The 13,855-nt window shown below is 39.5% G+C and overlaps 1 protein-coding gene across 1 annotated transcript in view; it reads left to right on the plus strand.

The window, feature by feature from the left end:
- Positions 1 to 2,785: 2,785 nt before the first annotated feature.
- Positions 2,786 to 13,855, plus strand: part of LOC104617756 (GPI ethanolamine phosphate transferase 2-like) — a gene marked incomplete at both ends in the record, with an annotated part of 25,290 nt that continues 14,220 nt past the window's right edge. The window contains 3 exons of the mRNA XM_010283164.1: positions 2,786 to 3,243; positions 10,580 to 10,771; positions 13,408 to 13,717. Of these exons, the coding sequence (XP_010281466.1) occupies positions 2,786 to 3,243; positions 10,580 to 10,771; positions 13,408 to 13,717 (960 nt within the window). The remainder of the gene's footprint in view (positions 3,244 to 10,579; positions 10,772 to 13,407; positions 13,718 to 13,855) is intronic.

Raw genomic sequence — 13,855 nt, forward strand, 5'->3', positions numbered from 1 at the left:
GTGCACAGACTAGATCTTTACCTTGTCCTTTTGTTCTGAACACCAGCCTACAGTATTTGATTTTCAGAGTAGAATGGTAAACAAAAAGGAGTGGTCTTTAGAGCGAAGAAATTTCAAATGCTAGTAAATTTAGATTAGGCCTGGGCAGTTTTTCAGATTATCACTGCTCGTGTGTTAAATTTTTAGTGTTTCTTTCCCACATTATTATTGTTATGTGTAACCTCATGGGAACTTTTTGTTTTTTGTTTGTGTGTTTGGTTTTTTTAAGTGTCATGACTTTGGTGTAATATATTTCTTTAACAACACAAGAAATGGCGGTGATATGAGTAGGTCATCACTCTAACTATACCTGCTGCACTGTTTCACATACATCTTATAAAATCCAAATTTTGCAAAAGTTGTTTTCCTCAAAGGAAAATTCCAGATAGAGTTAACTAGCTTCTTGCATCAAGTGTGTTTGTTGTCCTCTCTGTGTTGTGTGTCTTGCTTATAGAACAAAAATACATATGCTACTATCAATAAATCTTAAGCACAAATGACACTTGCATCTGAGGTGCTCAGGGATATTTGTATTGTTTACACCCACTTTCTTGTTACCTGCTGTAAGATTATTTAGTTTCTATATTCTTCTAACAAATTATTTAAACAGTTCAGGGATTGTACTACGCTGTGCATCTTTGAGTGTGGAGCACGTCCTCTGTGAAATTTACTTGTATTTCACTTGTATTTACTTACATTCAAGGTGGTTTTTTAAAGTTTGTTCATAAGGTCAAATGTAGGAGGATGATGTGGTTGAAGTGTGCAGTTAAATTAACATGAAAGTAGGTTCAGAGATCTTTGTAGTGCAGTAAAAATGGCATGCAGTAGTTTTGGTTAGGCTTCTAAGTTGTTGTTTATCAGGTGTTTAAAATACCAGTTTAAGAGATAATCTCTGATATTCTCTATAGAGGAAAAATTGAGAAAATAAAACAGTAAAGGATGATTTTTGTCAGTGTCTTTCCCAAAATGCTTCACAAGTATGCAACCCTATTTGTTGAGGTATGTTAGGAAGCCTCTGCTGGCTCCAGTGGCCTCCAGGGTTGGCACATTTGTCCTGCCTTGCTGTACGTGGAGCCCAGCTGTACATGCGCCTCTGGCTCAGGCTTTGAGGAGAAGTTAAACAGAGGTCCCTCCAGTCAGCGTCCCTGTGACCTCTCACGCATAGGTGGGCACTCAGGGCCCTCCAGTTGCTGATGCACACCTACAAGCTTGGTGATCCATGGTTGCTTTTCCTGTTGCTGACACCCTGACCTTCCTTGCACTTTGATCCCTCCAGCTGCTGGCACCTTGGGCACATGGTCCTGACGGCTGGTGATCCCCACTCCAGCCTCTGGCATGTGGACCCTCACTTGCTGCAGTCACTGGCACTACTGGCAAGTGGGTCCAATGACCCATGATCCCACTGCCGTTGCTGGCATCTGCTTTTACTTGCTGTGGTCTCAAGTTGCTGGCATGCAGGCTTATCTGAAGTTACTTGCAATGAGACCTCGCAGCGCCCACAGGTGGGACAGAGAGTGGAGTTGCACAGAAAGATATTTAGGAGAGGATTTAATAAGACAGGATAGACCACAGTGATCAGGCACAGGGCTCAGAGAAGTGCACTGACTGGCGCCTGCCTATACGTGACTTGGAGGCCCCTTTAGCCTCCCTGCTCTCGCTTTGCCCCTGCCTCCAGCCTGTGCCTCACCACCCTCTCTCCCCCACCTTTGACACTTCCCTGAAGTGTTGCTTAATGAGTTTGTATAGATCCACAGGCGCCGTCAGATATCCAGGGTACTCATGTTCTGTCACTTCCCCCTTATCTATTACAAAGTCCAGGCTGATGCTCTTCAGAGCTATGCCTGTGGTTTCTTAATGGCCTGTCAATTAATGACTGAAGAGTTTTGGTCATGTTTATGATCTCCTTGAGTGCTTACTTATCAGGTTTGTGTCTCTGTGTGGTCTTTTTATATCTTTCCCTGTTACTTAGTATTTTCTGTGAGCTGAAAAGGTCCTTTACCTGATAACGATAATGAACCAGATGCACTCACCTTCCACATGCCCTTATGTTCTCTTTTTAGCCATATCTTTGAGGGCAAGTGATGGTGAGGTAATTCCAAGTAGCTTCTGTGAACAGGAACTTGAACTAATGGAGGCATTAGACAAAGAATATTACGGGTTTAGATAGGCACAGAGTATGAAATAAATAATAGATGAGCAACGTTTAAAGTAGATTTTATGATGAAAGACATGTTTCAAGCTAAGCAAGGTTAAGGGGTGCCATCAGACTGTCTGCAAGTAACTTTTATTAACTTGAGTAGTGAAAGCTGTCACTGTACTGAGTTAAGGGTAGCACAGATTTAAACTATTAGAAAATTACCTATTATCTGTATCTCAAATTTGATTTCTGCAGAATTTCTATTTTTACTTCTACGAATGTGCAACAAGGAGAGAGCTTGTTTCGAAACTTCTGTCACAGGGTAATAAGGAATCTTAATCTGTACAGTTGTGATGATTGTTCATACGGAAGTTTTTTCCTATAAACGGAATGTAATTTTTAAAAGTATGATTATGTTGCAATGATAGCTAAATAGGTTACACTGAAATGATTCTTTTATACATTTTTGAGATTTGTCAAGATACAAATAACTTGTCTCACTGTTTATTTTGTGTTCTTAGAGGAAATTGCCATAATCACACTATGAATGCTTAAACAAGTAAAATTTTTATACAGTTTCACCACTGCTATATCTTTTTTTGTTTGCAGAATCCAGTTGTGTCCAGTTCCAGCTGGTCAGAAATAGATGTGCTGATTCTGGCTGGAACAGTTGGCCATGTTCTGAGTTTGGGGGCAAGCAGTTTTATAGAAGAGGAACACCAAACCTGGTATTTTCTTATCAATACACTTTGTTTGGTGTTATGTCAGGAACTTTGCAGAAACAATTTTCTTCTGAAAGAATGTGACGCTCAACATAGCGCTACTGTGAAACAAAATTTTGATAGTATTGAGGAAGCTTCTGAGTGCAAGAATATAGACATTCCAGCAGAAAGTAATTCAAAACTGGGCAAGGCCACCTCTTCAGCTGAATTCATAAAAGGATCAGATAAGTGGATAAGTTTAGCAAGTCCATGGATCATCCTTATTTGCTGTCGGCTACTTCGATCCTTGAATCAGACAGGCGTCCAGTGGGCTCATCGGCCAGACTTTGGACATTGGTTGACAAGGTGGGTATCTGATTTATTGTCATACTTTCTGTCTTATTTAAGTATTAATGCATGTTTCGTTTGGTGAAATATGTATACATTTCTATACATTCTCTGTTTAGAAAGTGCTGTAAACATGTAAGGTGAGTAGACAGTGAAGTAACATAAGGGATTTTTCACTCCTATTTCATGCAGGAGTAATTCCTTCTGTACCATCAATTGTTTATAATCTTTGCCCTGCAGCATGACTTATCTAGTAAATGCCAGTTATACACGATAGGTTTATCAGAGGCAAAATGTAAATATTCTCCTGTGTAAGTCAACAGTGTCTGATTTTGAAAATTAAAAATCACTTAATAGAATTAAACACTTGAAATTAAGGCAGAAGGTTCTGCTCAATTCCAAACTTTATGAAGTTGTAGGAAAAGATGCTGTGCATAGAATTCTTCCTTGTCTATCACAGACATTTAACATGTGGGTGGAAAACTGAGGGAATTCTTCTAATGTAGTATGATAAACAAGAAAGAGAATTTTTTACAACTGGAGAAGGGCTTCTACTTTTTCTACTACCTTTTAGTATTGTGAAGAACTACAGTCATTCATTGATAAAAAGTACTTGATATTTTAACTGCCTTCTCTACTTCAGCTGGTGGATGGAGAAGCAATACCTTGTGACTGACTAGTCAAGGTTTTGCAGACAGCAGATGGGGAGCTGTGCTGTGTAAGATAAAGGGATTTCTTGCAAGTATCTTACAACACATGGATGAAATGTCATTCATCATTCATTAAAAGTGACATGAGCAAATGAACTAATATAAGACTTGTTACTTATTGGCAGCCTCACAGATAAAAGTGCTAATTGCTGTGACAGGCATGAGTGCTGAAAGACATGAGTTATGAGGGAATTTATCACATTATAGCAGTTGTTTTATACCAAAGCTTTCACTATGCATTCCTTCTTTTGAGGTGAGGTGCAGGATTGAGGAAGGAATGTCGTATTCCCAATGTTAAGTCCACATGATAGAGAGCTCCTTCATTATGAGCCTAGCCAGTGTGTGAGCAGGATTAGGTATGATGTGGTGTGGCTGAGAGGATTTTTACAATTAATCCTGAGCATCTTCCAAAGATTTATTTGCCCAATAGCTTCCTGAGCCAGATGTCGTCTTCAGTCAGCCCGTTTCTTTGGAGTGTACTAGTGCCACAGTGCCATGAAACTAGGGCTTGATCTTCTTGCAGCTACAAAATTGCATTTTTTTGAGATATGCTTTTGCTCATATGGTGCCCCAGGAATGTTTACTGACACCTGGAAATGTTACCAGCCTTCTAAAAATTGTGTGTGCATGCCTGGACTTAACTTCCAAAGATCCTGGCTCAGTTAAGTGTGTTCCCGCCTCTGATTTCCTGATGCTAGGTATGCCTATAGAGCAGCAAAACCTGTTACAGCCTTGGTCTGTGGGGACTCAGGGAGATAGCACAGGTAGAACGTGGTCTCCAGCTAGAGCAGGTGCTTCTGATTTATAACAAAAGCTGGAAAATCCTGTATGCCCAGCTCTAACACTTGTCTGTCAGGAACTTCCAAGCAAGCCACTCAGGTGAACCAAGGTTCTTTACACTAAGGTTCTGGCTTAGTCTTTTTTTTTTTTTTTTTTTTTTTCTGTTGGGGAGGGAGGGGAGAGAAGAAAAAGAGGAGCCTATTTTTGTTTCTTTTTTTTTTTTTCCTGTGAATTGGAATTGATCTGTTTTGCAGAATTCCCATCCATCTTTGAGAATGGTTGAGGTTGGAGGGGACTTCTGGAAATTATTTGGTTCAGTCACCCTACTCAGAGCAGAGTGATCTGGAACAGATTGCTCTGATCCTTGTCCAGCTGGGTCTTTGAAATCTCCAAGCATGGAGACTCCACAACTGTTCTGGGCAACCTGTTTTCTTTTTCCCCCAAAAAATGTCCTTCTCTTTAAAAAGAATTTCCTTTATTTCACTTTCTGTCCATTGCCTCTTGTCCTTTTGCTGGGCACCACTGAGAAGAATCTGGGTTCATCTTTTTTCAACACACTCCACCACCAATCAGGCTAGTAAGATCCATACTGAGCCTTCTTTTCTTGAGGCTAAACAGTCACAGTGTTTTGCACTTCTCCTTGATGGCAGATGCTCCAATCCCATCATCGTTTTCATAGTCCTTCAGTGCACTTGCTCCAGTATGTCCATACCTTTCTCTGTACTACATAACCCATAACTGGACCCAGGGCTGAGCACAGGGGAAGAAACTCCTTCCTCAACCTGCTTATAATGTTTTTCATAGTGCAGCCCCTGATGCTGTTGGTCATCTTTGCTGCAAGGGCATGTTGCTGGCTGATGATCAACTCAGTGTCCACCAGCCATCTCTGAAAAGATGGTCAGCCCCCAGTGTGTCCTGATGTGCGTAGGTATTTGTTCCAAGTTGCAGGACTTGCCTCTTCCCCTTGTTGAACTTCAGAAGGTTTCTGTTGGGCCATTTCTCAAGTGTGTTGAGGTGGCTCTTGAGTGGCCTTGGGGGGGGCACCAGCCCCTTCTTCTGTATCAGCCACTCCTCCCCGTTCTGTATTCTGTGCAGACTTGCTGAGGGGGCATTGTGTCCTGTCATCCAGGTCACTAACGAAGATGTCAAACAGTATTGTCCCCACTGTCAAGCCCTGGGCTTGATCATTAGTTACTGGTCTCCAGGTAGACTTTGCACTGCTGATCGCAACCATGTGAGCCCCACATTTGAGGAGTTTTCAGTCCACCTCACTGTCAGTTTCCTAGCCCGGACTGCATCAGTTTGCCTGTGAGGATTTTACAGGGAATGGTGTTAAAAACCTTGTTAAAGCCGATATAAACCACATTGCCTACTCTCTGCTTTTCCACCCAGCTAGTCATCTCATCACAGAAGACTGTCAGACTGATTAAGTATTACTTGCCCTTCATAAAACCATCATAACCCTATTATTAAAGCTGTCTGCCTCCTCCTTCAGTAAGGATGAAGTATAGCAGCTAGTTATCAAAACCAAAACTTCAGAATTTTACAGATTAATTGCTCCCTCTGCTTCCCCACCAAATTATAGACTCACATTGGGTATATTTACTTGGGCCTTGAAGCAAGTAGAAGATAAAAGGTCCTACAGCCATAGTCTTAGGCTATGGCTGCTTGTTTGGCTACAATAGTATATTAAAGGAGTTCCTGCCTTACAAGGCAAGGTACCTGCTGTCTTGCTCTCCCCTCACTGGCCCTGTATTTTACCAGCACAGCTGTTGCTTTGTCAGTACAGTGAACTAAATCATTTAATAGACGAGGCTGGAAAAATAATCCAGGAAGACGTGGGAAACTCTTGGGTTTCAGATGGATCACTTCCCACTCTGATTTACCATCCAGCTTCATAGGCAAATGGACTAGCTTAGTAACAGGAATGCAGGAAGGGAAGAGTGTGCAAGCCAGCACTGCTGCTGTTGAAATTCCTATAGAAACAAAATGTGGAAGTATCTGCATCTTTTGAAGTGCTGCAGACACCAACAGTTGTTTTCTTTCTGCCATTGTCAAGCATTCCTTACAAAAACCCACTTGCCTTTCTAATCTGATTGAGAAAGAAGCAATGATTTACAAAATTCTACTTCTGGGGGCTTTAAAAAGACTGTGGAACAGTCCAGAGTGAACTTATTGAGGCTGCCACAGTTCTGCCTTCTCCTTTCCATTGTTGTAACTACTTCTGCCATGTTTAGGGAGCAGGTGAAAGAACAGAACCCTGGCAGCCCTGGCAGATATTGTCTCGGGCTGCTGTGGAGTTACATCCTGACTTCACAGAATCACAGTATCATTAGGATTGCAAAAGACATTTAAGATCATCAGGTCAACCGTTAACCCAACACCACCATGTCCCCAAATGCCACATCTACATGTTTTTTGAACACTTCCAGTGATGGTGACTCCATCACCTCCCTAAAATCAATGGAGCAGTTTTTAGTCTAGCAGGAGAATATAATGCGTGTCACTATGCTGGCATATACTTCAATCGCTTTATAGGGGTAAAAACCTGCCCAAATAGCAGCATTTGTAGTGCATAGTTTTTGGACTTGAGTGATGGGATGTAGGTGAGTTCTTGAGTCTGAAATGGTTCATTGGACAAACTTTGGAAAGATCAGTCAGCTAAATCTTTACACATTCTATGGTTTGTAGAGTATCTATGAATTCCTGTTTGGCAAGCATGCTTGCATTTTCCTTGGCTGGAGGTTTTAACATCCTTGTTGTCTCTCCTTCACAAGAGAACAGGGTACTAGAGAAGTCTGTTTCCCTAGTGTTTTGATCAAGAGATAATGTGTTTTCCTTGTAGCATAAATTAAAAGTTAGTGATAAGCTGAGTTGCATTCTATTTTTAGTATGTGTTTAGTTTGCATAGTTATGTTTTAATAGCACATTTTCTAGTAATAAGAAATTAGAACCTTACTTAGATCATGTATATACTTGTTAGTTTGAGTTAAAGTTACTCAGGCTTTTTCTAGCCAGCTCTCTATTTTGTGTCTAAGATAAACAAATGGACAAACTACCTTCTTTATTTTCCCCCTCTATTGACCTTCTAGACATCTGTGCTCATGCTCAGACTAATGTTTTACTTATCTGGACAGTGCTTAAGGGGCTCAGCATTTGAGAGAAAGAGACTATTTTGCAGGTTTGTGCATGGAAAAACTTAAGCAGCAAAACACAGAAATCAACCTACCTATAGTGTGTTGAATTTGGCTACTAGGGATGCATTCAACAGTGCTGAAATAAGGAGAATACTCTTCGTTATTTGTAGAGAAACTCTGCAAAACCTGCTACAAAGAAAGAGACTTTAGTAGGAAAAAGTAAAAAAAAGTCAAGCATTAGATGAGGTATAAGAGAACATGCAATCTGTAAATTTGCCTGGAAGTCAGGTTTTCTTCTTAATTAGTTGGTATTCAGTTAGCTTCATTTGGCTGTTAATTTTCGTCAGAGCTGGTACTTGGAAGATGTCAGAGGTGCTACATGGCTCACTGTGGAAGGGGTGAAGCTGTCAATAACAGCATCGGATTGAAGAGAAGCGATGAGAAGCAGCAGCGTTGGGAAGATGATAAATGGCTGGACTCTATGTTGAGAAGCTACAGTCCCTTTTCAAAATATGTGCTAATTTAGTATGTACTTAGCTGCCTAACTGTAAGAACCTTAACTGGAAAACCTTGAAACTGTAGGTCATTTATGCTGACCTGGTTTCACTTGCTATAAATCCTTTTATAGTTTCTTCAGCAAACTCGATGAAACACTGGAGCAGGGTTTTTTGCAACAAAATTACATGGTTCAAAGAAATCCAAAACAGAAATCACAGAGGACAGAAAACCTGGACGTGAGTTGGATATAAACCGCCCTGGTCAAGAATGCACTATTAGTGACTGATGTGCACATGACTTTGAACATACCCTTGCTGTTGACTGGGCCTTCTCTGAGAATATTCTTTCTCTTTGTGGGGGTTAGAGTATGATTTCAAATGTTAAATGTAGGAAATTGCAGCTGTTAGTGAGTTTGATACTGCACCAGCAATTACTTCTTACAAGTAGGAATGTTTTTTTAATTTTTATGTGTTGCTATGTTAGATTTACCTGCAAGAGTCTCTTAACAGAAGTGCATTGACTTTTTTAGATAGACAAAGACAAAGATAATGATGATGTGCTGTTATTTATCCCTGATTAGTTTTTTCTCACTCTCATATGATGAGCAGCCAAGGAGAGTACTGCCTGAAAGGTTTTAAATTTTTCCACAAAGGTTCATTTGAAAGATACAGTGGCTACTAAATTAGCTCTTTATGTGTTGATCATAAGAGGTAGTGTGTGCACTATCTTCACAGGTTGCTGCAGTAATCCATTCACTGCTTCTGCTATCTTCTCCTGTAAAGGAAGAACATCAGCTACATTTTTCTCTCCCATAGTGTTCTAGCTCTTACCCCTCTCAACTTTCCTCTACTGGCTTGCAGTGAGCAGTGCATCTCTTGAGACTGTTGTTAAGTTGTAGGAAGTGCTTGACTGGTTCCTGAAAGGGAGGACTAACAGGCCAATTTTTCTGCCCCATATCCTTTCCGCTGTGACTTTCCAAGTACAAGAGCTGAAACAGCTATTGGTCAAACTCCTGATAAAGCGTATACTAGGGAATAGGAAAGTAAACCTGTTTGAAGTACTGTGTTTTAGATTAAATCAAACATAAAACTGCAGTTTCATAAGCATGATTGGAGTTAATGCAGATAACAGCCCAGGCTCACTGTCAGTTTGCTGAAGGTAACGATTTTTTATCATGGAGTTTTGAAGTGTGGAAGACAGAAGATGGAGCCCTTGGCTCTCACACTCTACGTGATGCTCTTAACAGAAGGTAAATCTAAGAAAATTAGTTGTTCTACATCATTGGGATACTGGAAATATTTGCAATAGGCAAGGGTTAGCAATTCTTGGATGACAGTGGGCTTCCTGAAATTGCATAGTTAGGTACTGTAGGGATTGAGAGCAGATCTTTACCTTACCCCATTATATTTTGCTGTGCTAATTGATATCACTGTAGATTTAAATACAGATCATTGGCAGCATGCTCAACAAAATGCCCTTGACTCTGGAATGAGTATTACCTATTCAGGGTAATACTCAGGGGAGGAGGGAACAAACAAACTGTATCTGTAATCTTCTTGGCCATGATGCAAATTTTGTGTTTTATCTCTTGTGTATATTGAGCCACTACGAGGTGCTGTAGTTGCATAAGGGAGTCATATTGTGCTAATGTGGTATGTTTTTAATATGTTTTGATATGTTTTGATATGTTTTGAACTATGTAAGTATATTTCTGGTCATTTAGGCTAGGTAATGCTTTGTATGTCTAAAATTAAACAAATCAAATACATATGCAGTTATTTAAAAAGAGAGAATAGTTCTAATCTGTAGAGCAAAAATCTTTTCTGCCTTATGCTAGAAAATGAAAAGATGTAGTAAAAGCAAAATGCACTGTTTCAAAATGAATAAATAACAAAACCCCAGTTTAAAAGCATTAGACCTTTTTCCATTATGCAATATGCAGCTCAGTTTTCATATAATTATCAGAATAACTAGCATATGATGGAACACAATAATTACACTTTTAAACATGCATGCTTGACTAGAAAGCCTCATTAATAAAAGCACTTTTCTAAAAGTACTAAAATATTTTACCACACCTCTTGGAAAGTCTATAACAGCTGTCAGTGCAGTGATTAATTTGGAAATACAGTGCTGTAGCTAAGGCTCTGTCAAATGTGTTTAGCAGAAATTACAATGGTTTGAAGTTCTTGTTTGTTTGTTTGTTTTTTGGCGTTTTCTTTCACCCAGCTCTGAACATAAATCTGAACTCTCCTTCTTGGCTGCAGTCTCCCTACTTATGATCTTCTTTCTGGTTCAAAGAAGATGCTCCCTGGTTTCAAAAATTGCTATGGCACTTGGGCTCCTGGGAGTCTACAGTTACCGGGCAGCTATTGGAAATGTCATATTTCCATGGCAACATGACAGCAAAGATATTTCAAAGTAAGTTAATCAGCAGATATGTAAATCTATTGCTAGAGAGGTCTTAACGTTTTGGATATCAGGGGTTGAGGTGGGAGGGAATGTTATGTCTAGGCTGGAATCACATTCTTAGTAATAAAGCTCTATTTTGTAGGTGGCCAGCACTCAGTTTTTGTGGTGTGTGTGTAATTTTGAGACCCATGAAGTGTCTTTCGACTGTGACAGATCGGAAGCCAGTCAGATAAGAATTCATATGAGGAAAATCTAATAGTCATACCCTGTATTTTTGCCATTTGTTTTTGAAGAAACTCCAAATGCGCCACCTCCTCTTGTTTTAGATGGACTTGCCACATTTAACAGAGTGCATGCCAAGCTCATTTAGTTACTTCCTAGTTTTGAAAAACGCTTAGGCAATAATTGGGAGAGTTGCTTTTCCATATTTTTCTTTTGCAGGTGAGTGTTCTGTAATGTATGACCTTTCAAGATGGAACCAAATCCTTCTTGAGGTCTAGGCTGTGCTGCACAATGCATACTAAGGACTTCTACGTGGCTGTTAAGTTTCTTACAGAACTACTCTGTAACTGTAAGGAAGCTATTAGCTCTTTCACCAAAGCTACTTTTGGAATGTAGCTAAGTAGCTTTAGTTTTCTTATAAATTCTTTTTACTGTTGGATTGTACCTCATTCTGCAGCCTCAAGTTTTTCTACATGTCAGAGAGCTGCCGAAAACTTCCAGAGTCAGTTAGGACATTTGATGAGGAGGAAGGGATCATGGAAGAAAAGTTGTAACTAAACAGTTGTCTTCTGGGTGTAATGAACTTTCTCTCGCACTCATTTTGAATTTGATATGGACACAGATGGTTTCTGTTGGAGCTTCTTAATCAGGGGATGGAGATTCACAAGATGTGCAGAGATGGAAAAAACCCTGCAGGAGAAGATCTTAGGACATTACACTAATATACTAGTGTTAATTTAACATTGTGTGCTACTTCTGCTGGATGCAAAAGTAATGGTAATTTGTATTTAGTCTTCAGGATTTGGTTCTGTGTTTGAAACACGCCTGATTTCTGAGTGTGACCTCTGGTTTTGCTTTGTGTTTGAGTAGAATCCTTGGAGAAGAATACTGTCCTTGCAATAAGATGAAAAATATTGCAATGTGGGACAGAACATTAAATACAGCAAATGACCTGCAAGTAAAATGCAATTAGAGAAATAAATGGAGTACTTATAGACTAAAGGCAAAGCATTTACTGGGAACTTGTTCATTCTATAGTCAGCATATTGATTGCAATTATAACAAGAAAGATACAGGCTTTTTGTGTTATTTCACCTTAAATAAACAGTGAACATGGTGATTTGCCTGAATTATGTCAGACCTTTATATATCTCTGATTATATACTGGTTTAAAAGTTATGGTCGTGTTTCAAAGCTATATACCCTTTAGATCCTCTGTGTAAGCTGTTTGGTGAAAGCTGGTAGGGTTAGCAAATGCAGATTCTGACCTTTGTGTCAGCATGTGTTCTGCACCTGGGGTGGGAAATGTGGTGCAGGGCTCCTTCCAGATCTCAGTAAGAAAAGATCAACAACAAATGTGTAATAAAATAGCTGTTTTCATAAGATAGAGTAAAAAGAGGAATATAAGTAGCGAGTGCCTTCAGATGCTGGGAACTGTGCTTTTGTGCAGCATCAAACAAACCGCAGATGAATCTTCCCATAGCACGCTGTGGCACAGAGGACCTAACCGTGGAGAGGTTCTGCCTCCCTCTCATATGATGGTGCTTTTTATTTTATGTAAAAAAACCCAAAGAAACCCACAACCAAAAGAAACTCATGTGTGTACTCCTGCCAGGTCAGAATGTTATGTCTGTCATAACGCCCAACAGAGCACAGTATAGGCCAGCGCAGGGTTTCCAGCATGGTCCCTTGCAGCAGCTGCTCATGCTAATGTGGGCTTCAGTCGTTGTTTACTCATTTGATTGTTTGCATCAATGAAAATGAAAAAAATATGCTGGTATAAACCAGCATATCTGTATATCTGTGCAGCTGTATAAGGTGAGAAAATGTCTGAAGTACGCAGAAATTTCAGACCGAAGTAAGTATCTTCAAGTACTATCTTTTTGGTTGGCTAAAAAGAAACACATGTTTCTGTGAATGTGTTGTGAAAAAATCACAGAGCAGCTTAAAGGTAATAGTAATTTTTAAGTCAATTTAATTCCTGAAATAAAGTTTCTGTATCACTCTAAGGAGTATTTTGGGGAAAATTAATTATGATATATAAATGGCATATTTATATGAATGTATTTATGGATCTAGACTTTGAATAGTAATAACATAAATTTATTTTGGTTACATTAATTGACATATACTTTTTTTTTGTTAGTTTAGTTTTTAGCACAAGTTGTTTTCTTTGCTAAAGTTGATCTGGAGGTGCTGTAATTTGAGTATGAACCATTTTTTGAGATTTTTGTATTTGAGAAAGCTCTCTCATGAAATTGGCTGGTACTAGCCTTAGAATTTAACCTGTCTGGCAGAGCTGCGTTGGTCTTGCACTTCTCTTGAAAGACTTTTTGACCTGTGAAATAGATACTAGTAAGTAGCTCATCTTTCTGTTTTACTTACTAATTATTATAACTTTTTTTTTTTAATTTCCTCTTTAGGGGGATTACTGAAGCTCGTTTTGTTTATGTCTTTGTTCTTGGCATAGTCTTCACTGGCACTAAAGATTTACTAAAGTCACAGGTTATTTCTGCAGACTCCAGTGTGAAGAGTACAGGATTATGGGAAGTTTATAGTGGACTGGTTCTACTAGCAGCCCTTCTATTTAGACCTCACAATTTACCAGTCTTGGTGCTTTGTCTGCTGATTCAGACAATGATGACAAAATATATCTGGAGACCTCTGAAATTTGATGCAGCACAGATTACTATCATGCACTACTGGTTTGGCCAAGCTTTCTTCTATTTTCAGGTAAGCCAAATACTCTCCTTGCTACAGGGGTGGGAGGGGGAATAATTTTTGAAAGAAATATTGTCCATTGTGAGTAGAGAAGTGATTGTGCCGCTGTACTCAGCACTGGTGAGGCCACACCTCAAATACTGTGTTCAG

The sequence above is a fragment of the Phaethon lepturus genome, unplaced genomic scaffold (genome assembly GCF_000687285.1).
Source record: "Phaethon lepturus isolate BGI_N335 unplaced genomic scaffold, ASM68728v1 scaffold1783, whole genome shotgun sequence".
Lineage (NCBI taxonomy): Eukaryota > Metazoa > Chordata > Aves > Phaethontiformes > Phaethontidae > Phaethon > Phaethon lepturus.